The sequence below is a fragment of the Alexandromys fortis genome, unplaced genomic scaffold (assembly GCF_014885135.2).
Source record: "Alexandromys fortis isolate MF-2015 unplaced genomic scaffold, M_Fortis_MF-2015_v1.1 scaffold_0, whole genome shotgun sequence".
Taxonomy (NCBI): domain Eukaryota; kingdom Metazoa; phylum Chordata; class Mammalia; order Rodentia; family Cricetidae; genus Alexandromys; species Alexandromys fortis.
The window spans coordinates 8,742,247-8,766,147 of record NW_026067949.1 but is presented as its reverse complement, the minus strand read 5'-3'; the positions used below and the strand labels follow the sequence as shown (position 1 = coordinate 8,766,147).

At 37.9% G+C, this 23,901-nt stretch overlaps 1 protein-coding gene across 3 annotated transcripts in view; it reads left to right on the top strand.

Moving 5' to 3' along the window:
• The window catches only part of Kcnip4 (potassium voltage-gated channel interacting protein 4), a 1,036,530-nt gene that overhangs the window by 885,186 nt on the left and 127,443 nt on the right, over positions 1 to 23,901 (top strand). Inside the window, exon 2 of one of the 3 annotated variants that reach the window (XM_050150151.1) lies at positions 4,728 to 4,833. The exons of 1 other annotated variant lie outside the window; for it this stretch is intronic. In XM_050150151.1, the coding sequence (XP_050006108.1) occupies positions 4,728 to 4,833 (106 nt within the window). The remainder of the gene's footprint in view (positions 1 to 4,727; positions 4,834 to 23,901) is intronic. One more of the 3 variants, XM_050150150.1, reaches the window with a different exon arrangement.

Genomic DNA, 23,901 nt, shown 5'->3' with positions numbered 1-23,901 from the left:
TGGCCTTTTTTTGCTTTATTTGTTTCCCACACACACATATACCACACACATGCATGTGTGCACACACACAAACACATACACACACCAGCCCAAATTTAGAAATAAGGGCCGTTGAATCTATTTTTGTTGTTTGTGTGTATACAATTTCAGAGCTGACTAGTTTGACTGAATACCCAGTTAGGAGGCTTATCGCTGGGAGAGAGTAATTCTCCCTCTTTCAACTGTCATTAGTTGCTGTCGTTCTTTGTCTAGAGAATGGACCATATAAGATTTCTTTTCTATTCTACATAAGCATGTCTATTGATATTGCCATTGTGCAGGTCTGGTTTAGGCAGCTAATTTTAGGAGACACCGTCTTATAGGAGACTCCCTGGTCCTTTGACTCTTAGAATCTTTTTATTTTAGATATTTTAGTTTGCACCTCTTGCTTTTTTGTGTTGCTTTAATCCTGTTTCCAAAAAGTTCCCCAATATTAAAGTCATGGGTTTTTTTTGAAACTGTTTATTATCAGTTCCAATATGTGTGCCCGCCTTAGGTCTGTTTATATTCATTTGAGTTCTCTTCATTATGGGTCATGCATTGCCACCTTTGCTGCATGCCAGGTGATGTCTTTAAGAATAACTGGAATTTTTACCTCATGATATAAAAAGTTTGGGTTGCAGTGATTATCTTTAAATAGTAATTTATATTATTCTTGAATATATTCCATAGTGCAATGTAAAGTATTCCCAGCTTTTATTAATTTCCTGTTAAGATAGGTCAATTTGGGTTATCATGAGAAATACCTTCATTCTGGGAAATTATTCTCCCCCCATGTAGTCTTACTGAGCTCATAAAGAATGACAGAGGGTTTCAATACAGCTGATGCTTTTCTTTTACTTCATTTCCTTCAAGTGTGTGAGTGTGTGTGTGTGTGTGTGTGAGACTATGTCAGATCTTCTATACTACTGAGCACTTGCGACTTCTGTTATCATCTTATTTTTAGCCCTGAAGCACCTTCTGTCTCACATGCATTATGACACTTCATTTTGAGCATGCATTTCCCAAACTTTTTTTAAAAATCTGCCATGTAATCCTCACACAGGGTCTCAAAACATTCCTTACTATGCACAAAAATCCCTTCTCCATTTTCCTAAAATTTCCAGCTTTCACAGAAGCCTCATTCATGTCTGGATCTCAGCGCAGTGAGCTTGAACTTCATCTTTATGAAGCCTATGGGGAACATGCCACAAGGCAGAAAGAACCCTTACTGACTTACCTCTTCGGTTTCTCCTCTCCTAAGCATCAAAATTCTACATTGCTCGTTTTCTGTGCTTGGAATGGTTTGCCTTGTATTATTTATTCAGCTATATGAATGTCTATAGTGACAGCACACTAAATAATATTCATTGACCACTAATTTAACATTCTTCAATACTATATTACAGTAGGAAAATATACTTTAAATGTGTGATTGTGTAGTTAATTATACTGGTATAAAAAGAAAGAAAAGGGAAACTACGAGTTTCACATGTCACAATTCTCCATGCTTTCTGCTTTATTGTATTAGGCATTCCTCAGGGATCAGTTTTAGAAGTGAAATCACAAGAGGGAGTGGACATGAACAAGACAAAGATCAATAGAAGCAAAGTTGTAAAGTTTATATGCAGATAACAGTGTATTCAAAGACTCCAGGGCTGGAAGGAATGTGGTATGTTCACATAAAGCAGAAAAATAAAGTCTAACATAAACTGGGTTCAGAACCTTCATGGGGTCAATATTTCATGTTATTCCACCCAATAGCCACAACTTGTTGAAGCAGACATTGTGCTTCACTTTTTTTCATAAGAGAAAAATCCGAAATACAGAGAGATTAAGTAACTGAATAACCTTAGGTCTGTGCTGAGATGTGACCTGAGGCTTATTGCTTCCATTCCCATACACTAAACCAATACCTTTAAAGGAGAAAAGTGTAGCATGACCCGACATCAGAGAAGAAAAGGAAGAGAGATGAGACAAGGAAGAGAATTAATCATGGCCACACCCTGCTCTCAAATAGATTTTCAAAGTTACTTTACTTCACTGAAACCAAAGAACCTAATGGAAACAATTTAGCAAAGATTATTTGACATCATGGTTTTATAGCATCATAGTGGGTTGGCATAGTGGGTGGAGCAGCTTAGATAGTGCTGGTACATGTCTTTGGCAGAAACATCATCTTTTTTTTTTTTTTTTTTTTTTTTTGGTTTTTCGAGACAGGGTTTCTCTGTGGTTTTGGAGCCTGTCCTGGAACTAGCTCTTGTAGACCAGGCTGGTCTCGAACTCACAGAGATCCGCCTGCCTCTGCCTCCCAAGTGCTGGGATTAAAGGCGTGCGCCACCACCGCCCAGCTCAGAAACATCATCTTAAGGCAGATCAGGAAGCAGAGAGAGACAGGAAGTAGGCAAGAAAAGGATAGGTCCAGTTACCTATGTCTTCCAGTTAGGCTCCAGTTAGACCTCACCCCCTAAAGATTCCAGAATCTACCCAAGTAACACCGTCAGCTAAGGACCACTCAACCAAAATACATGCCTGTGGCGGGGGGAGGAGTCATTCTAACTTTCATACTCATATACAAAATATAAAAATGTATTCACAAAAGAGGCATTTTAAAATGTTTCATGAAGAAAATATAGATTCCTAAAGTATAATGATCTCTACAAGACCACTTAGAATGAAATAGTAAAAACCAGGGACTTCTATAATTTAATTGAAAGTGACAACATGTTGCTCTTACCAAATAAGAGGCAGGGCAGCAGGGTAGCATTAACAGTTGTGCATATTTGGGGAGGAGGAATCTTCCCCTCCCCACATAAAGCCTGAGCTGGTAAATACCAGGCTTCATGAAACAAACAGGAAATCAAGCAACTAGGAAACATTTCTTGAATTTCTGACAAAATTACAGAGTCGGGCTAGATGTCAAGAAATCAAATCTGAAGCAAAAGAGCTGGGATAGAAGCTCCCTTGGGGTCGGTATGTGTCTCCAAGGCTATCAGGAGCTTCTTCCTCAACTTCTTTGTCTCTTATCTATGACAGGGTATGGTAAGATGAGATGCTGGACCACTAGGGTTGTTGAAGCAAACAAGCAAGAAGTCTGTCCCCTCAGGCCAGCTGGAAACGGGAAGAGACAATTTGCGAGAGGAAATTGTCTGACCTATTTCAAAGGCAGAATGGTATAAAGATGCCAACCCTTGGTAAAGGAGGGCTGACTATGAAGAAGGCCGTGGCACATATCTTACCATGGCAGAAAGGAAACAACAGAGAAAGATATATACAGCGCGCCTGCCTGAGAAGGAAATGAAGGCCTCTAAAACCTCAGTTTCCAAAGGAGGGGTTGCTTAGGTGAAAGGGTTCTTCCAGAGACAAAGAAGGAAGAGGCAAACTGACATGTATGCTATATAAATCAGATTAAAAATGTAGAAATTGGTAGTGGTCTTTCTACATCCAATGTCAATTTATTGATCTTTTCTTTGATGCCATGCCCTCAGCCTACTCTGAGGAAGTCTGTGAGAAGGGTGTTTCACACTAGCTAAGTGGTTAGCCTGAGAAGATGCTTTGTCAGAAAGGATGACTTGGCCAGTGCTGATGATCTGATCTGATTTGCGTATTTACCTCTTTATTTTGTCATTCCTGCATGTGAGAGTTCTTGCAGGTATGTTCTCGTGGTGAGGTGGAAATAGATCTCCAGGTTAAGGGTCAGGGCTTGCTGAGAATTCCTAGGTAGGGACAATAAAGCAGAAAGGAAAAGAGGGCATATTTGCCAAGTGCCCAGCATAAATAATTCTAACTTTAAAATGAATTGAGTGCCTTGTGGTTGCTTTAGATCAGGTTGCATTCGAACTAATTCAGGGAACGCAGTTCATATTAAGAAGCAGATACAGGTTTTCAGGCACTTTGAGTGGCTGGGATGTTGTTGAATTGAAAACCTTGAGTTCCTGACATGACAAGTTGTCTCTGGCTCTCCTGAGGCTTGCCTATGGAGCCACCACCACTGGTTTCTGTAAAGTCTTCTCCAACTGCCTGAAGTCATGGATGCGTGCCTGCTGCGCCAGGCTCTAATCCTGAGTTAACATTTTCGAAACACCTCTCACTTCCCCTGCAGTGGCTTCACTTGAATAAGCTCCATTCATTAATGTCACGGTGTGAAAAATGTGCAGGATTTCCACACATCCGGATCCTCAACACAGGCTAATGATCCTGCCTGTCAAGGACGTTGATTGTTCTCACTTTCAGGGAAGGCAAAGGTACTATTAGGTGATTGCTGTGTGTGAGTGATTTCTGAGAGCACCCACCTCCTCTGTAATCAAAGAAGGGAGCATTGTGTTCAAAGAAAAGAAGATTGCGTTGCAGGCCTTTAACCCTGGTTTGAATATTGAAACTTTCATCCAACTTTTTTCCAATGAAAACTCTTAGACTTTTGATCTGAGATCCAACATAAGCCACCAAATTTTACTCTTGGCATCCACTGAAAATCCTTTCATTCTGTGTTTGTTTGGCCACCAGCACCTCTAAAGCCACGTAAGAAGTTTATATAAAAGGTAAAGAAGGAAACCAACTTTGGGAGCCCTCACCCACTGTCTGTGTTTGCCTGAGTGAGCAGCTAGCTGGCTGTCTCCCCGTCCTGCTTGCTCAGCTTGCCTGGTGACCCTGCAGCCTTGTGGGTCCCTCTGTGCAGCCGGCACTAACAGAACCGATCATGTATTTTCTAGGTTTCCTCTACGCTCAGAACAACACCAAGCGCAGCATTAAAGAGCGGCTCATGAAGCTCTTGCCCTGCTCAGCTGCCAAAACGTCGTCTCCTGCTATTCAAAGCAAGTTTCCTTTTCGTTTCGCCCCCAAATTGTTTGCTTTGCTTGTTTAGATCCACACGCACGGCAATTTCTGTTTCTAAAAAGAATCGATATATCATCTCCTGTGAAGCAATGTCTGTTTGCAGCTCGTGTTTATCTGAAATACCGCGGCATGAGAGCAACAGGCGCTTTTCAATTGGCAGCCTGAAATCCTGGAGTCGGTAACAGAGGCCCTGGCTGCCTGACACTCAGGATTTCTGTGTCATCTGAGGCCTGAGAACTAGCCTGAAGGATTGCTTTGCCTAAAATGGTTGCACAGCAGCTGACAATTTAAGCTCTATTATTTTGCAAGTTTCTTTTTTTCTAGTTGCAACATAAAATGTTTATATTTATGGAGTGTCGTGTGGTGTCTCGATACATGTATATTCAGTATAATGTTCAGCTAGTATAAACATATCCACAATCCCAAACATTTATCTTTTCTTTTGCTGCAAAATATAAAAACCCCTACTATATCTAGCTTTTCTTGGATAAATGACATAGTATAGTCACTCTGATACATAAATAGAATCCTGTCTAATTATAAATTAATAACCATAAATTAACCTTCCTGATCCCTTGTTCCCAGCTATACTTCTCAGTACCTGGTACATACTATTATGCTCTCAACTTCTCTGAAGTCAACTTTTAAAAATCCTATGCATGAAAAGATGCAGTCTTTGTCATGCTGTGTTCGGTATATTTCATGTAATGATGTCCCGCCCCACCCATGTTATCACATATGACAACTATTTATTCTTTTCCAGCATGGAGAGTGCTTCTCTGTGTGCATGAACCACACTGAATATATACACTTATCCAGTAATAGTTACCTAGTAGGTTAATTCTTTCTCTTGGCTAAAGTGAATAGCTCTGCAATAAACATGGACGTGCATGTTTCTCTTTAACATATAAATTATATTTACTGGAGAGAAATATTGCTCCGTTATATGATATTTATATGGAAAGAAATATCTATACTATTTTTATTCAATTTCTATTATAATTTCATGGATTTCGTTTTTTTAAAGCATGACTTACTTTTCTTTGTTTATCCTATGCCTATGTTGTTTAAGGTTCTCTAGAAAATAAGAACCAATACAAAAACACAATTATAAGTACATGCATATGCAGGCACACACTTATATATTATATATGTACATATATATTCCTATGTGCATATTTATATCTAAACACATAGAAATAGATAAAAAATGTTTTGACTTGTAGGATTATGGCTATGAATGGACTGGGAAGCTAGGTAGCACTTGATGCTGTGGAATTGAATAAGGATTCTTCCAAGGAAGCCTCAGGTTGTTTAACACCTCAAGTGATTACATGTAACTCACCCACTACATCCAGAGAGAGTAATCAGTCCTCTGCCTGTATCTACCAATTACTGCAATCTCCACTTTGATATACTGCCTCCATAGCAACACTTAGATTAGGGTTTGATTAAATAATTGAGCATTATGGCTTAGCCAGGCTAACACATGAAGCTAACGAGCACACTGGTCTGCCTTCTCTTTCTTGACAACTATGTGGCATCCTTGTGTATTAGAGACAGAAAGCTCCTAAAGAGAGAACACTGGTTAATCTTATAAAGATATTAAATGCCAGTGACCCTGTGAACTTATAAAGACTGTATGTGCAAATAAGTTTACATTAATTTATATCCAAGCATCAAATAACACCTGAATCAGACAAGAGAAGGCAGTCTTTCCTAATATGAAAATAGAGCATCATAAAGTGTGGAGAAATATCCAAACTCAGTGTCAAGAGAGAGGAAGTATCTTCACGTAACTTCTTTATATTCTGCCATATCATTTTGTAGAAACTATTGATTGGATTGACAATTTAAAATGTAAATATCATCACTCTCCTCAACACAAATGGAGAAAATATGAAAGAAACATCAGGAAAAAAAAAGTATGCTGAGTCAAAAGCCCTAGAACTAAAATACAAAACAATTGTTTTGAATGGTGCTGTATTGCATTAGTCAGACCCAGCAGACACATGGGTCCATTCAGTGAATACATTTCATAATCTAGTCATTGTGAATTGTGTTAAGATCAGTTAATAAACTGTATTTCAAACCACAGAACAAAATCCAAAACAGCAAACCCACAGAACTCCACCCAACAAAATCATGCATAAACAAAGAGATGATTTTTCCTGGTAGGAATTCCATATACAGAGCATTAAAAGTCTTATTGTAGCACACTTCTCTTTTGCTTTTTAGTGCACACTTACATGCAAACACACGTATATATACACAACAATTCACCAGTAAGACATACTAGGTCAGCAGCAAACTGCAAGGATGTAATTTAGAGGAATGAACAGCTCTAATCTGATATGATGCTGAAACTGTGGGGGTTAGTCTGGTTTGTCTGCGATGGTGGGCTATTAGTACTATTGTTTTTCTCTTTCTAAGGTAGAGTCAACATTGCCAAGTTACCTGATATTTGCTGAAAACACAGTCATTTGTATCATATGTACAGGAAAAATGTCAGCGTCAGTCAAGACTTGGTGTGTGATTGGTGAAGAAAAAGACTGTCTCATTCTGGTAGCACTTTTCCTGCATGAAATATCACAAAATCAAATCAGTTTAACGCTGCCCTTCCCTAAAATGATGTTTCTTGAAAGTAAAGTCAAGCAGAAAAACATTCTGAACACAAAGAATGAGAATAACTAGATTTTATATTTGATAAATTTAACATCCGCATCCATTAGGGCAATAAACAGTCAAAGTTACATGAAGACTTGATTTCCTGCCTTTTAGGATGGTTATTACAAAGAAAATGAATAACAACAAATGATGGTGAGGAAAGATACCCCTATATATCCACTGATAGGAATTTAAATGCATCCCAACACAATGAAAAACGTGAAGTCTACTTAAAAATTGACAAGCAGACCTAGTCTAGACCCAGCTAATTCTTTCCTGGATTCTAAATCACCCAAAGGATTCTAAATCAATAGTCAATATACAATATACAATAGGGATACCTGTACACCCATGTTTATTATAGCACTATTCAGAACAGCCAAGTTATGATATCAATTGAGGTACATAGCAACAGATAAATAAACAAACAATAGAGTTTTCAACTCTAATGAACAAACTTGTATAATTTGATGAAAATGCTCTACCATGAGACTACCATTATCTATAGATAGAGATAGATTCAGAAAAACAAAAATTTCACATTTTCTCTCATTTGTGGATAGTAGATTTTATAATGTTACATAAAGTCATATATAAAATATATACAGTGATGTTTAAATATGTGTATATATAAAATATCTACATGTTATGCTTGAAAAAAAAATTGTAAAACCCAGGGACAGGGCTGGAGAGATGGCTCAGCCGTTAAAGGCTAGGCTCACAACCAAAAATATACCAGTTTTTAAAAACTAGAAAGTAGCTGTTGTTTACACCATGCTAGGTGTAAACATGATTTGTAGACACTGTACATCTTTACATGTAAACGTTTCTACCAAGTTGCAAGCATTTTCAAGTAACTGACTCTCACAAGAAATCTTGTCATATAGGAATAGAGGACTATTACTTGGAAAAGAGGACAATGAATCTTATTACTATGTGGCTAACTTAGGTTTTTGTTGCTGTAAAGAGGCACCATGAACATAGCAACTCTTACAAGGAAAACATTTAATTAAGGTGGCTGACTTAAAGTTTCAGAAGTTCAGTCCATTATCATCAGCATGGGGAGTATGGTAGCAGGTAGGCAGATGTGGTGCTGGATCTCAGAGTCCTTAAACCTTGATAGACAGGCAACAGGAAATTTACCGACTTTCGCACTGAGGGATGCTTGAGCAAAAGAGACTTCAAAGACCCCTCCTCTCAGTGACACACTTCCTCCAACAAGGCTACACCTCATAATAGTGCCAATCTTTTGGGGAGCCATTTTCTTTCAAACTACCACACTATGTTAGCCAAGTGATCATGTTATCTCTCTTCTGTGGACCAAATACTAACAATTGTGTACAATGTAAAAATATACCATGTGACTGTGGGGTGAAAGCTTGGTAGATCAAACAAACAGCAGATAAGCAGAGGCATCTAGGCCCCAAAAAGAAAGGTATAACTATGCCATGTCTGGGTTTAAGAAACTGATGAGTCTTTCTTGACTTACCTGAGAGGTTCTAGGCATGACTGACCTCTGAGTGGCAGAGGAAATGTTCTATATGTGACATCATGAGACTTCCAAGTCTGCGTGTCTGAGAGTTATGTTCCTAAAGAAAAACCTGAGCTCTTGCTAAGCCATGAAGCACTTTAAGCCCAGAACTAGAAAATGTAAAACTTAAAGGATCATGGGAAGACACCTGTCAGATCTCCTCATTTAGGAAAAAAGAGAACCACTGGTTTTCACCAGAGAGCAGTATTATTTCTTCTGAAAACTACTTATGACACTGTAACCATCTTTAGGGAACATTTTACAGTATGCCTAAAAAAAAGCTCATCTTTGAAAATGTCTGTGTTCATCCCACCATGAGAACAATACACAGTGAGTTTCCTTCTTCTCCTTTATCAACATCTGTTCATTACTGCTGCCCTCTTCATCCCCCCCTTCACTTTATAGTAACTCATTCAGTGCACACCTGAAATACAATTTCTGCTATGCATGCTTAACATTAAAGCATTAAAAGAAGTAGCTCATGGTAAAGAGTTTATTAAAGAGCATATGTATAAATATTTAATAAAAGGTTAAAAAACTAATGTACAACATTAATATTTTAAGCACATATCTTGATGGTTGAGAAAACTGCCAAATGAAAGTCCAAAACTCCACCTACCTTAGAAATGTTTTGGAGATTAGTGACTGCCTTTGGAGAGAATGAAGTAAATGATTTAGGCAATGGCCTATTCCTTCCCCATGTATTAGTTGAAAATGAGAAATTGATTTAATCTAGTGAGCATTAATTTATTATGTAGAGTTCTTCCTGGTGTTAATAGCTCCTAAACAAGAGTGAGAAATGAGATAAGATAGAGGCTAGAAACATCTGCCTAGTAAATTAAGGATTGTCTTGTTCCAGTTTTTGACCCACTCAGCTTTCCCCTGACCACTCAAATTTCCACTGATCTTTCAGTGTCCACCCCAGGCTGTTGATAAAAACACAGTCAGGTGCAACAACCTCATTGCCTCACTCAGCAGAAGTCTAGACTTCCTCTGTCACTTGTCTGACATCACCAGCTGCCTCCTATCTGTTCTCTCCTCCCCTTTTCATCGCCCCAGCAACCACTCTACAGGTCACTGAACTACTGTCAGTTTCCTCACTCAGGTGTAACCTCACTCCTTTGGATCTTATGCTGTTCCACTGGTTGGGTTCACTGTATTCTTCCAAGAATAACTAAAAGAGGAAGAGGGAGGCGCCATCCTGGCACATATTGGATTCCTGTTCTGCTTGGTAGTTAACAAATTCCTAGACTGTTTGCCCCACAGTTTCCTTATATAATCATTATTCCATAATATATCCTTTGTTTTATTTGGAGAAATCATTTGAAACATGTGTGATGGTCTTGGGGAGAAAGATATTTTTCTAGGTTACAATTCCCATGAAACTTATTTGGGAAGGTAAAAAATAACATGAAATCAAAGACAACCCACCACACCCTATGAGTGCTGTGGGGGAAAGGAAACACTCTTGCAATGCTGGTAGGAATGTAAGCTGGTACAGCCTCTTGGATATCAGTATGGCAATTTCTCAGAAAATTAGGAAATAACCTTCCTCAAGATACAACAATACCATTTGGGGGTATATACCCAAAGGATGATGCTCAATCATACCACAAGGACATTTGCTCAACTATGTTCATAACAACATTGTTTGTCATAGCCAGAACCTGGAAACAACCTAAATGTCCCTCGACCAAAGAAAGAATAAGGAAAATATGGTATAGTTATACAATGGAGCATTATAAAGCAGGAAAAAATGACATCTTAAAATTTTCAGGTAAATGGATGAAGCTAAAAAACATCATATTGAATGAAGTAACCCAGACCCAGAAAGACAATAATCATATGTACTCATTCATAAGTGGTTTTTAAACATAAAGCAAAAAAAAAAAAAACAGCCCACAAATCACACTCCCATAGAACCTAGACAGCAATGAGAACCCTAAGAGAAACAGACATACATGGATCTAATCTACATGGGAAGTAGAAAAAGGCAAGAGCTCCTGAGTAAATTGGGATTATGAGGACCATAGGAGAGTGTTGAAGGGGAGGGGAGAGAAAGGGAGGTATACAGAGAAAAATGTATACCTCACTTAAATAAATCAACTCTCCACTGAATGCACCAGTATTGGATCAAGGATGGAAGCAGGGGACCATATAAATCTAAAATATAAATATAAATGTGCCTAAATTCTGCTCACTTGTAGGTTAAGGAATTACTACCTTGAGAATCAGTACAATTCTAGTACAATTCTCTACATCAGTCCCATGATTTTTCATATGTATTCTTAATTCCCAAGAACAACAACTAGCACTCACATGCCTGTTAGTAAACGCATGTTTATATACTTAAGGAGTGTGATAAGCCATATCACATGTGGCTTCAAATCAAGAAATTTCTAGCAGTAGCACAGATGTGAACACAAATTGCTTTTTCCTCCAAAACAAAATGTGGGCTGAGTCTATGTCTGTGCCTCTTAAAAGAGTGAGCCATTCACTTTGCCTCTAAAAAGTAGCAATAATTTTCCTGTTTGTTAAAACGTTGTTAAAATGGCTAAAAGGGTACTTACTGATAATAGCCAAAAACTTTTACAAAAGAGGAAACATTAAACACTTGATTATGTGTGTGCTTATATTTATGCACAGTTTTATATAAATTGGGGTCACAATAGCATCCACTTAGTAATGTCTCAGTGTTCCCATTCAATCAGAATCATTTATTTGCTAAATTAATGTTTTGGTCTAGAATTTTCATTGATTCGAGAAGACATAAAGAATAGATGAGACAGGGTCATCATTAGACTAAACCACTCATAACTGATAATGCAATCACAAGCTTATTGACATGAATAATTACAAGGCATGATTTCCTAACTTCAGTAAGATTTTTAGTGTTAAATGCAGCTTAATGTTTCAGTAGGTATTATTTTCCTGCTGACATTCATCATGTGAAATTTCATATGTCCATATATACCATCAATATCCCTGTATTGAGGGTAGCATGAAAGCACCACAATTATTGTTATTTACAACTGCAAGACTCTGGGAGGGACACAGTTATATTCCTACTTAAAAGAGAAATTGAAAATGAAAATATAAATTAAATTGTTACCTAGCACTAATTAGTTAATGACACAGAAGTTTAATGTTGCCATACCAGAGATTACATACCTGGACTGTACTACCTGGGAGAGGTAACAGGTCTAACAGAGAGTCAACAGTGATGGAAGCCTGAACAGAAACTTCAGGTAGCCTGTCAAGAGGTGAATATGAAATACTGGAAAAAATTAGTGTTGCAAAGTCAATAATAGAACAAGAGTTTTGACCAAAGGACTATGATGGAATTAACCACAATAAACACAGAAGGAGGAACATGAAGCATGATCAAGCGACGTAGCATTATTTCAGACATAAGATGTCTGAAGAAAATCAGTAATGCCTGACAAAAATAAGCAACAAGCCTAAAATAGGCTTCATTGATAATTAGTGTAACTTGTTCTTTCTTACCTTCTTTCTTCTTCTTTTTTTTTTACTTGTGTGATGAATTTTTTGTTTACTATTATTCACGACTGTTAATTTGGGTCAACTTTTTCACCTAATAAGTGATTTCAAAAACATATAGAGAAATACAAAGATAAAATCATTATTTTCATAAAAATGTTGAGTTTACAATCTTGTTTACCAAATTCCTTATTTTATTAACACTGTGATGCTGTTCATCAGAGAAGCTAACAAGAGTTTTTACTCACCTATTTTCCCTTTGCATAGACCTGAAAAGTAATATTCAAGCTACAAAAGAGTCAAGTCAATAAGACTGGTTTCTGCTGGTTTTCTCTAGACACTGAAATGGGAACCCAATACTTCAAACAGACTCAATTTTCCACTTCACCAGGTGTATAAAATACAGACTATGGCTACATTATCTGCTTCGATTGCAGGGCTAAAGCTTAGCTTCTTACTTTCAAATTGCCTTCTTGCCAAGGGATTTAGAATAGCATGGTTGATGCACAGCCTTCCTTTGCAGAAGCATTGGCCCAACTTTGCCTGCAGAGTTTCCTTATGAAGGAAGAAGAAGATAAGACAAGTTATGATGATCAGCAGACAGGGAAAGCCTTATTCACCTTCCATCACAAACATGTCGATCTGAAACCGTGTCTAGAAAAACAATTCTATAATATATTATAGATATAGATTCCTGAATCTACTTTGAAGTAAACATGTCTACTGAGTATTCTGAAGGTAATTTAAAAGCATACTTAATTTACATCAATTGCAGCTTAAAATAAGTAATGCTTTAGATGAGTAGATGTTAGACGCTTCAATGACAAAATTGTTATACCAGTAGAAAGCATATTTGGATACCTAAGGTATACCACACATTGTGCAAAATATTTTGATCTTTAAATCTACTTAATTGCAGTTACTATTCAATTGTCATCATTACCATTATATAGATGAGAGGCTCAATACTTGCAATTTTAAGTGAATTGCCCTAAATAACACTAGCACTACATAGCGACATTGACAGAACTCAAATACAAGCCATTTGATAAACTCTACCACATGGCAGGTATTTTCCCAGCTGCAAATAAGAATCCACAAATGAACCAGTCATGAATCCAATCATGTCATGGTCAAGTGTCTAATGAAAAAGGTCATGGACTATGATTTGCTTATTTATAGCATCCTTCCAAGGCACAGTTGAACATGATTGAGAAACATCATTTCAACCTCCTTCCAACAGTGTGCAAATGAGTTCGTGAGAGGTTAATTACTCTACTCTTCACAAAGCTGTGGAAAGTCAGAAATCAGATGTTCCATAGTCCCCACTCATGCAGAGTCTAGAATACCTCACCTAGTACGTAGCCAAGGACAGTTATGACTGCTGTCATCTACTGTTTGATTATACCGGCCAGTAAGTAATGCAAGTAGTCTCTCAAAACAACTTTGTGAAGCTAATATAATTATTATCCTCATTTTATAGATTTTTTTTTACAAGATGAGGCTTGGAAAGCTTAAATAGTTTCTTCAGTTATGTAACTGAAAATTAGACCCAGGGGAAACAGAATTTTTGTAGAAACTGCATAATTTCCTAGACATAGTGAGGGTATGGTTCTAGTCATTATGTTAAAGAAAAGGATCTTCACCATCTAGACTTTAATGTTAAAAACAGAGTACAATAAATAGTAGAAAATCACATTATCAGTCAAATGTTTACAATATACAAAATGCACATACAGTATACTATTCTATTTAATATGTTCAGGCACATAGTCCTCTAATTTTAGGATTATTTTATACCAATCTTACATCATTAAACATATGCATGAGCAAAGCCCCACAGAGTTTTGTAAAGTTTTATACTGGTCACAAGTTAAATTTCTAGTTTGTGTTTGGACTAAACAATCTTACATTTTCTGAACATGAAAACTAGCTCAAACATAGAAGGAATACAAGAAAAAGTCACATTGGTTCTCAAATTATGTAATATTTCATTCTAAACCTAGCTATGATGGAAAAGCATGCCATTACAATGTTAAGGCTGACTGATTCAAATACAAAACATTGCCTACTATGGCACAAAGCCATTACCCTTACTAACCTCAGCCAGCCTTTCTCAGGAGCAAATTCCTGGGGGATTTTCTTTTGCTTCTAGGTAATTGATTTCATCACTTTCTGTCTACCTCAACTCAAAAATATCTATTGAACCAGCCATTACATTTTTTAAAAAAATACATTTTCTCAATAGCTCTTCCTTAGAAGTCTTGTATGTGCACATTTCAAATTGACATTCTCCAAAATTTCAACTTTTTCCTATTACCTTCTCAAATAAAATGAATAGAAGAACATCTTTTCCTAAAGTTTAAGGACCAATATTTTCTGGTTATTTCCTATAATACACCTTTACCTGCTGTGGGACAATTGTCTGTACCCTGTCACTTGTATTTTAAATAAATGCTGATTGGCCAGTAGCCAGGCAGGAAGTATAGGTGGGGCAACCAGGCAGGAAGTGGAGGCAGGACAATGAGAACAAGAGAATTCTGGGAAGAGGAATGCTCAGTCACAGAAAAAGTAAGATGAGAATGCCTCACTGAAAGGTACCAAGCAATGTGGCTAACAAAAACAAGAACTATGGGCTAATATAAGTTATAAGAGTTAATATGAAGTCTGAACTAATAGGCTTATAATTGAACTAATATAAGCCTATAACTAATAGGCTTATAATTAAAGTAGAGCTCTGTGTATTTCTTTGGGACTGAACAGTTGAGAAACCGGGTTGTACAGAAACCTTGATCATCATTTACCCTCCCTCAACATTGCTTTCTCTTCTTTGTTTTCAGAAAATTTGATGCCAGTTCTAAACTTCAGAGTCATAATTTTAGGGGATAAATATTAGTTTCCTATCTTCCACTTCTGTGTCTTCCACAATTTAGGTATTCCTTCCAAAATTAACTTTTTCATGTATACAAAGATGGCATTAATATTTAGAATGATTACAATGCTTAGATGCAGCAAAGAAAATTAGTTATTTTTAGTTATTGTAAAAAGGTACTTTGGGGCTTCCTAGCCTGTAATCCCTTTCCTTTGTATGTGATGCTACATGAAATCAGAAGGTTATTGAAAACTATTGATATAGGGCGAGGATTGTCTTACTGCTAACAGATGCTGTGATTGCCACTTGGCAGAGGATAAATTAACAGTCAAGTAAATGAGGCTTCAAGCACAGTTCTGTCACTGATTAACCTAATAGCTCTTGATGTACAATACTTGAAAGTAATGCTCTGTGTAAATACAAAATCACAAGTGTAAGGCTTGAGTCCATGCCATCCTCCCTTCCAGCAGAATTCTGGTTTGTGCTTGGAGACCATTGCTACTAATTTTGTGATTCTTACTATGATGCATATTTCTACAAAAGTTTGCTTATGTCTCACCCTTCCTCTTTGGAGAAAAGAATACCAGGATAATTAATTTCATGAATCTCAGAACTTTGACTATTGTCAAATTGTTTAGTTTCTTTCTGTGTGTCAGGGTCTTCATACATAAATCTGGAACTCAGCACCAATAGAATTATATTAGCAGTTTATAAGTTAATCAAATTAAATTGCTTAGACACTGCAAGTTATGTGAGTGTAGTATGGGCATTATTAGATTTTGTAGAAATACCAGAAGAAACTCTATCACTATTCAAGAAAAACTCCTTTCTCAAAGAACTTTAACATTTTTGAGAATTTCATATACATATAATGTGTTTTTGATAAATTTTATCTCTCAATCTCTCTACTCTAAATTCTCTCCATTCTTTCTGAGTTCATGTTCTATCTCTCTCTTTTTTATTCTCCCTCTCTTTCTCAGCCCCCTCATATCTACTGAATTCCCTTAGTACGTTGGCATGTGCATGGGTATGAGAGCATCTTAGAGGTCACTGAGACACTCATTTCTGAAGAAAACAAACTCTCCCTCCACTAGCAGCTGTCACCAGTAGGTCTTTAGATAGGAGTGGGACTTTTTGAGTCCCTGCCCCTTCTATGCTTAGTATGTGTGTATTTGTCATCTGCATGTCTGGGGCATGCAATCATGGCTGCTCAGAACGACATGTGCAACAATGTTATCCCAGCCAGTAAATACCACTTCTCTGAAGACATCAGCTTTTTCTGGCCCTTAAGAATCATATTGAAAAACCAAAAACTAAACAAACGAAAGAAACAACAAAACAAACAACAGCTACATTAAAAAGAAAGAATCTTGTGGAAGCTGTAGTGTGGCCTTTTGAGACATACAGTTAACCCTTTAATCCATTCATCTTTACTTACAAACATTTATTGCCATTGAGTCATTGGTCTGGCTTGAGGCCAGACTGTTAATGGACTTTTGATGTGAGATTCCCTTCTCTATGTTGTAATTACCATTAATAAATAAAGAAACTGCTTTGGACCTATAACAGGGCAGAACTTAGCTAGGCAGGAAAAACTAAACTAAAAGCTTGTAGAAAGAAGGGTGGGGTCAAGGAGAAGTCATAGAGCTGCTACTGAAGAGCGAGGCACTGAAATTTTGCTGGTAGGCCATGACTTCATGGTGATTCACAGATTAATGTTAAACTAAGATGTAAGAGTTATCAAATAAGAAGCTAGAGCCAATGGGCCAAGCAGTGATTTAAGTAATATGGTTTTTGTGTGATTATTTCAAATCTGTGCTACTGGGCAGCAGGGAAACAAACAAGCAGCCCTCCTACAATAGACTTTCACTGGGGCTTCTCCCTGACATCCTGTTGTCCCGTGTCATGGAGATCCTGCTGTTTTGGATATGTAGGTTCATTCCCTTCACAAGCTTCAATAGTCCATAGATGGGGTAGATGTTGGGGTGGGTCAACTCGTAGCCCTGGTTCTGAGCCTGGGTGGTAGCTGGGTAGGTCAACTCACTAGATTTTGCTCATCATCCCTACCTGAGGACCTCTCCAGCACTTCTTTGCTAGCTCACCCAATACAAGCTACAGCAAGGAGCAGATCCAATTCTGCCCTAGTTCAGCTCACCCTCATTCATATCGCGAGGGACAGTCCTGTTTGGCCCAGGCAAGGTGCAAGGACTTCTCTCCTGATTTCTATAGAGGAAATGGGGAGAAAGGTGGTGTCTTCTCTCTTGCTTTCATGTCTTCAGGGCTGGCTCACATGGAACTCTGACAACAGGGTCAGTACAGGGGTGCTGTCCTGGTGGGATGCAGGGACCGCTATCCTGTGTGCTATATTTGGTGTCTGGCAGCGCTAGTTCTCTCATGCTCATTACCCTTCGGTGGGAGAGGTTACAACAGGGTTGATGTGAGGAGACAGGGAAATAAGCAGGATTGGAGTGCATGATATAAAATTCACAAAGAATTGTAGTGAGGAGCTGCCATGTGGGTGCTGGGAATCGAACCAGGGTCCTCTGGAAGAACAGTCAGTACTCTTAACCACTGAGACATCTCTCCACCTTCCTCCATCAAAGAATCAATAAACATTAAAAAGAAAAGATTTAAAATGAATTTCCCTTATAACAGGGTGGCAATAATCTCACTAGACACCACAGACTAACAAGTAAACAACCAAGTTCCATGAATGGGTTACTTCATTGGAAACCCCCAAACACTGCAAGCTGTTGCAAATGCCTTTTGTTTCCTTCCATAAAAAGGTAGTAAGACATTCCTCCTGATGATATAACATACTTTAATAGTGAAAAATGGAAAAATCCAGCTGGTACTCACCTGGACGCTCTATTCCTACTCAGTAGCTTGTATAGTGCTTTGAGGATAAAAAAGTAAGCCTCGATCTCACCCATCTGTGAACTCTGAGAGCCAGAGTAAAACTGGCCTGATTGACATGTCCACTAGCCCAATAGTGGCATTAATATCATGGGAGTAAACAATGTATTTGTGATTGAGCCTTCCCACAAATGAAACCCAGATCTGGCAACATTATCTGGCCAAGAACCTGTAGCTAGCCTGCTCATAGGCTGCAGGGGAGAATCTACGACTATTGGTGTTAAATTATGCTCTGCTTCAAATTCTCCCTCTACCATGTGAGAGGGATCTTTTTAAAAATTAGGATATAATTACTTCATTTCTCCCCCACCACTAACCTCCATGTATTTCACCTCCAAAATTCACAGTCTCCTGGTTTTTTTAACAATTGTTATTACAAATGTGTATAAGTGAATAAACAAAAAAATACAAAAACTAATCATTCTGTCCCCTCTTTTGTGATGACTCCTGAATATGCAGGTGTAATATAGATACCCCACTTAGAGCCGAGCACTCCAGAGCTTCTGTTTGGGCATTTTTTAACAAAGTGAACTATTGGAGGTCATTGTTCTTTATTTCTCTGTGTTTCCTTACTTTTGAAAAAAAAATATCATTTACTATAAACCCCCAGCATGTTTTCTTTCCTGATTAGAATATCAATTTTTTCTGATATGTCTTTATGGATAAATTCAGTTATTCTCTCTGTATCCATCTTCCTCCCTCTTATCAGCACTAGTGTAGATTATGTCTGCATGTATAATATCTGGTAATATCCCTTTCATTTCCTTCATCTACAGAAAATCACTTATGAACCTATCACCTAAGGAATAATATCTGCCGTAATAAGACATCATGATCTACTCTGGTAATGACATGCCTAATGCTGATCAAGAACAATCCAATTAGGTGACTTTAAATAAATCTAACCTTGTGAGAAAGTTATTTGTGTTTACAAATAAGTCAGGGACAATCCATTCATACATGCTGTGAGGAATTGGTCTGGCAGCCCACCTCCGGGTTGTTATATTTTATAGTGATTGAATTCAATCACAAAATTGCAAAGCAATTCAAGTTCTCCTAGAGTGGAAATTGTTATGTCATTGCCAACAAATACATCTAACAGAGATGCTCAAAATAATTTGCCATTTTCAAGGTACTTTTCAGTTTCCATGTAATATATTAGTATAAAATAGAATAACATACTAATTAAAGTGCTATGTCTTATTTTGGTCTTAAAATGCACTCCCTACCAGGTTTAAAGAAATATTTTCAGACTAAAACATATCAGGGCTCCTGATGCTCAAGGTGGTCTGTGAAAGTCTTGGAATAATTCAGTATTTCTGATGGTGTGATAGTGTTCTTCTTCATGGGCTGTGTGTACATCATCAGCTTAGACTTAATTACTCACATATTCAAATGTGCATTTCAAAATAGCTCTTGGTGGGTGGATGCATAAAGAGTTTTACAGACAGGAAGAGTTAAGAGGATTCCCAGGTCATAGCCTTCTTGACATAAAAATAATTCACATTGTCAAACACTTTAAAGAGATGCTTGCAAGGTCTGGCCCAGGTTTGAACTCTGCCTATGGATGTCAAATGTTAGAACAGGAAGAAGTAATGAGTAATTTGTGACAGGTGCTCTTCCATCATCATCTACTGTACAGTGTGTAGACTTAAACTCTTTCATAATCCCTGCACTATTGACTAACTGGTTTTAAGGCCAACATTTTGTGAGCAAGGCAAGAATCGAGGAATGGGAAGGCAGGTATATGGGTGTGCACCTTACGTCTGTTCAAGTCTTTGAAGTAACAATGCAAGGAGGAAAGGGGTTATGTTGTTGACAGGAAAAATACCTTTGTATGTTATTCTCTAGACAGCTTTTACCTCAGGCCAATGTGTCAGACTTGGACATGAATCAAACAAGAAGAAACAAATCATCCCCTCATTCTAGAAGTTCTGGAAGCAGTCTCCAATATCATGGTGAAGAATATTTCACATAGTGCAGCATAGATCAAGGCCTCATCAAATTTAGTGAAAGCCCAGCAGGACTTACCACTTGCCCAAGCTTCATCTTGTTTAATAATAGATAAAATATCATTAGAAAATATTCAAGATTAGCATGTTATTCCCATACTGATTTGTTTATTATCAGATCAATTTAATAAAATGTACACATTAGTAATAAAATTTCAGAGGGGGTTGCTGTAAATGAGACAAGTAGTTTCAGGATTTGGCTAGACACATTGATTCCTATTCAAATAAAATCTAAAGTTACAAGGCTAAAAATAATAAATACAGATAATTTGGGGTCTCATGAGCCCAGATGGCTCTTAAACTTTTTATCAATTAGGCCTTGATGTCCTGATTTCTCAGCTTCAGGCTTCCAAATGATGGGATTATAGGTATATGTTCAGCCTCAGTATATACATTTTAAAATAAACATCATATTGAATTTTAAAAGGCTATCTTGTATAAATACATTCACTCCCTATTATTGGAATGGTTCACATAGTTTATCTCTGTGTCTTCACATTTCTGTCTGTTTCTCTGTCTCTCTCTCTCTCTCTCTCTCTCTCTCTCTCTCTCTCTCTCTCTCTCTCTCTCTCTCTCTCTCTCTCTCCTTCTCTCTCTCTCTCGCTGATCACTGTTATGCACCAAAGTTAGTGCTGTAGGAGTGGCAGGCCAGTGGTCTGATGAGAAGGGGAATAAGAGCCAGCAAGATGGACTCACTAGTAAGAATGTTTGCCTTTAAACCTGAAACCTGAATCCCATTCCCAAAACCCATGTATCGGAATGGGAGAACTCAAGCCAACAACTTGTTTTCTGGCCTCTGTACATGTACTGTAATAGATGGGCATCTTACCACCACTGCCACTGTATATACTCATACAATAAATAAATTGAAAATAAAATTATTAGAAAGGTGTATATGGCATCCTAGGAAGAACTCTCTTTTGTGTGAGTGTGGTCTAAGTGCGTAAACCACTTCAACAAAATGCAACTCCATTCTGCAAAGAATGTTTTGATTTCCTCATTAGATATATTGTGCACAACCTTGTGTCTTTAAAGTCAGGACACATTCTTATGTTTTTTTGTAAAGCATGTTTCTTTGCAGTTATATCCAGAAAAATGGGGACTACAGGTAGGGTCAAATTTGCATAATTATGTTGAGCTTGTATGGGCTTCTACAGTGTCTTAAAAAGTTTCTAGAAATATGCCTAGTTTAAAGCTCAGCCTGTTGTTCCCTATTAATTTAAATTCCAGTTTCTAGCTCAACTGTGTCATGGCCTGAGGGACCTGTTGACTCAGATGCAGGACAATATTGGCCCTTAAAGGCTTAAATTTAAGGAGCAAAAGAGGAAAAGAGACAGCCAGATAGCTCGAGGAGATCTTGGAATTTTGTTGTCTGATCACAATTAAATCTGTTAAAAGACACACAAATTTAAATGCCATTTGCATCCATGGTGTCACGGAATACAAATACAGCACAGCATCTGAATCAGCTTCTTGACAAGAAGCCTTAGTTTCCCTAGTTTGCAAGGGCCTGGGGTTGCATAAAAGGTCAAAGCCCCATTCAGGTTCGCGGTTTTTGTTACAAAGAAATAAGCACCTCCATATACATCTACCTGTGTCTTTCCTGAGATCCTATTCCCTCTGCACCTGCTTCCTTGTGTTTCTCAATGGCAGGACATCCTTTGCTAGCTGAAAACTCCTAGACTGCACTTTGGCACGTTTTGGCTGGTGATCAACTGAGGCACCTCTTATCTCCTAAGATGGCAGAGTCCATATGGCTACCTCTCAAAACAGCTGCTGACTTCAAGTTGAATAAACTCGTGATCATTTGTGACAAAAAGGCAAGGACTAATTCCCAGGTGTCATGTGGCCTTGAATGCATCATTAAACTTTGTAGGTCCCAGTTTGCTCCTTCTATATATAAAGGCCATTATGGATATCTTGCTAAATTTATGTCAGTATTGAAATGAGATATCACACTACCAGACTTAAGTAACAGTTTATAAATAGTGGTGACTTCATTAAAAAAAATTCAGCATACCTTTATGGTAGGTAATACATTTACTTGTATGGTCAGATTCTAGAGACATGTTTGTTCTATTTCTAACTAGCAACTGAACTTTGAACTATTAGGCTTAGCCCAGCACCATAGACATGCCAGTCATTTTTCTCACCTGAAAAATGAAGTTGATAATTCTGCTCTGAGGAATGTTATGAAAATAGAGATGAGATTGTCTAGCAACCTTTCCAGGACCCACTGGGAAACCTAGGCAACAAGACAATACTTTGAGTAACTTTGTGTCTCCCCTGAATCTGATTGGATGAGAAAATACTCCAGATAAATTTGTTCAACAATGGAATTTTACTCTTTCAATAGTCTAATGATTTCAAGTCTGAAGTCAGAGAAGTAGTATGTCACTGTCTTTTTGTTGGGTCTTCATGGGCATTTTCCTTTCTAAGGAGGTCTCCACTGTCTTTTCCTCTCCTCTTAAACACCCATGCCTGTTGGATGCTGGATTAAGGGCCTACTATTACGACATTTTAAAATCCTGGTTATGGTCATAAAGGCCCTGCCTCCAAATTCTGTCATGCAGATGGATTATCAGTTCATTTTCCTTTACTGATGGTAGTTTATTATGGAATCAAATAATTTTTTAAAATAGTTAAGAGTCTGGAAGTTTAAATAGGAGGATGTCAGCGCTAATGAGGCTTCCTTTACTGTGTTACATCACAACTAATGCATCATGACGAGAGCACATAAAATGACCAGGGCATGTGGTGAGCATAAAACCAGAGCAAGAAGAAGAGGCCCTGGTAACCTTCTTCCATGAGCCCTGCCTTTGAGAAGTCCTAGAATCCTCTCACATCGGCACTATGAGGAGCGTGTTTCAGCCCATGAAAACTCTGAAGACAGGCTCGACCAAACCCAGTAAAACACTGGGCACTTAGAGTGCGAATCTGGGTGACACCGCTCATTCCATACAAGTAATGATGAGAAGTCAGACAGCAGAGGGGAGAACAGGAGCCATGAAATGGGTATTGTTAACATCTCAGACACTGGCAGTACACAAATGGCAAGAGTTTGCCATTACCTTTATCACTGTTACTTCTTTTGGAAGCAAAATAGAGAGGATGAAAAAGCAAAGAGAACACCTTAAGACATCAAAGGTCAGGTATAAATCGGGCCCCTGTCTTTTCTTCAGTTGGACAGCTGGCATGTATTGTTTTAACTCTGTGAGAATCAGTCACCACTCGTGTGACAGATTCACGGTGATACTTCATTTGGGGGTTTGCTGTGATGAGATCTCATCTATCTCGCAGGGTAAGAATTTAATCAACTTTAGGTGCCGTGTTAGAATCTTTCAGAATGCACATTTCCAGTTAGCATCTGGCTTAAACATGACCTGGCTGGCTGCTATGTTCTCAGGAGAATTCTCACCCAGGAACCAGTGCTGATTGCATTCAATGGTGCTGCTTTCAAAACACCACATATGCTAGCAACTCCTGATGATTTCAAGGATCTTTTCTGGAGCTGTCAGGTGCCTCAAAAGAGAAACAGCCCTTTGGCAGGT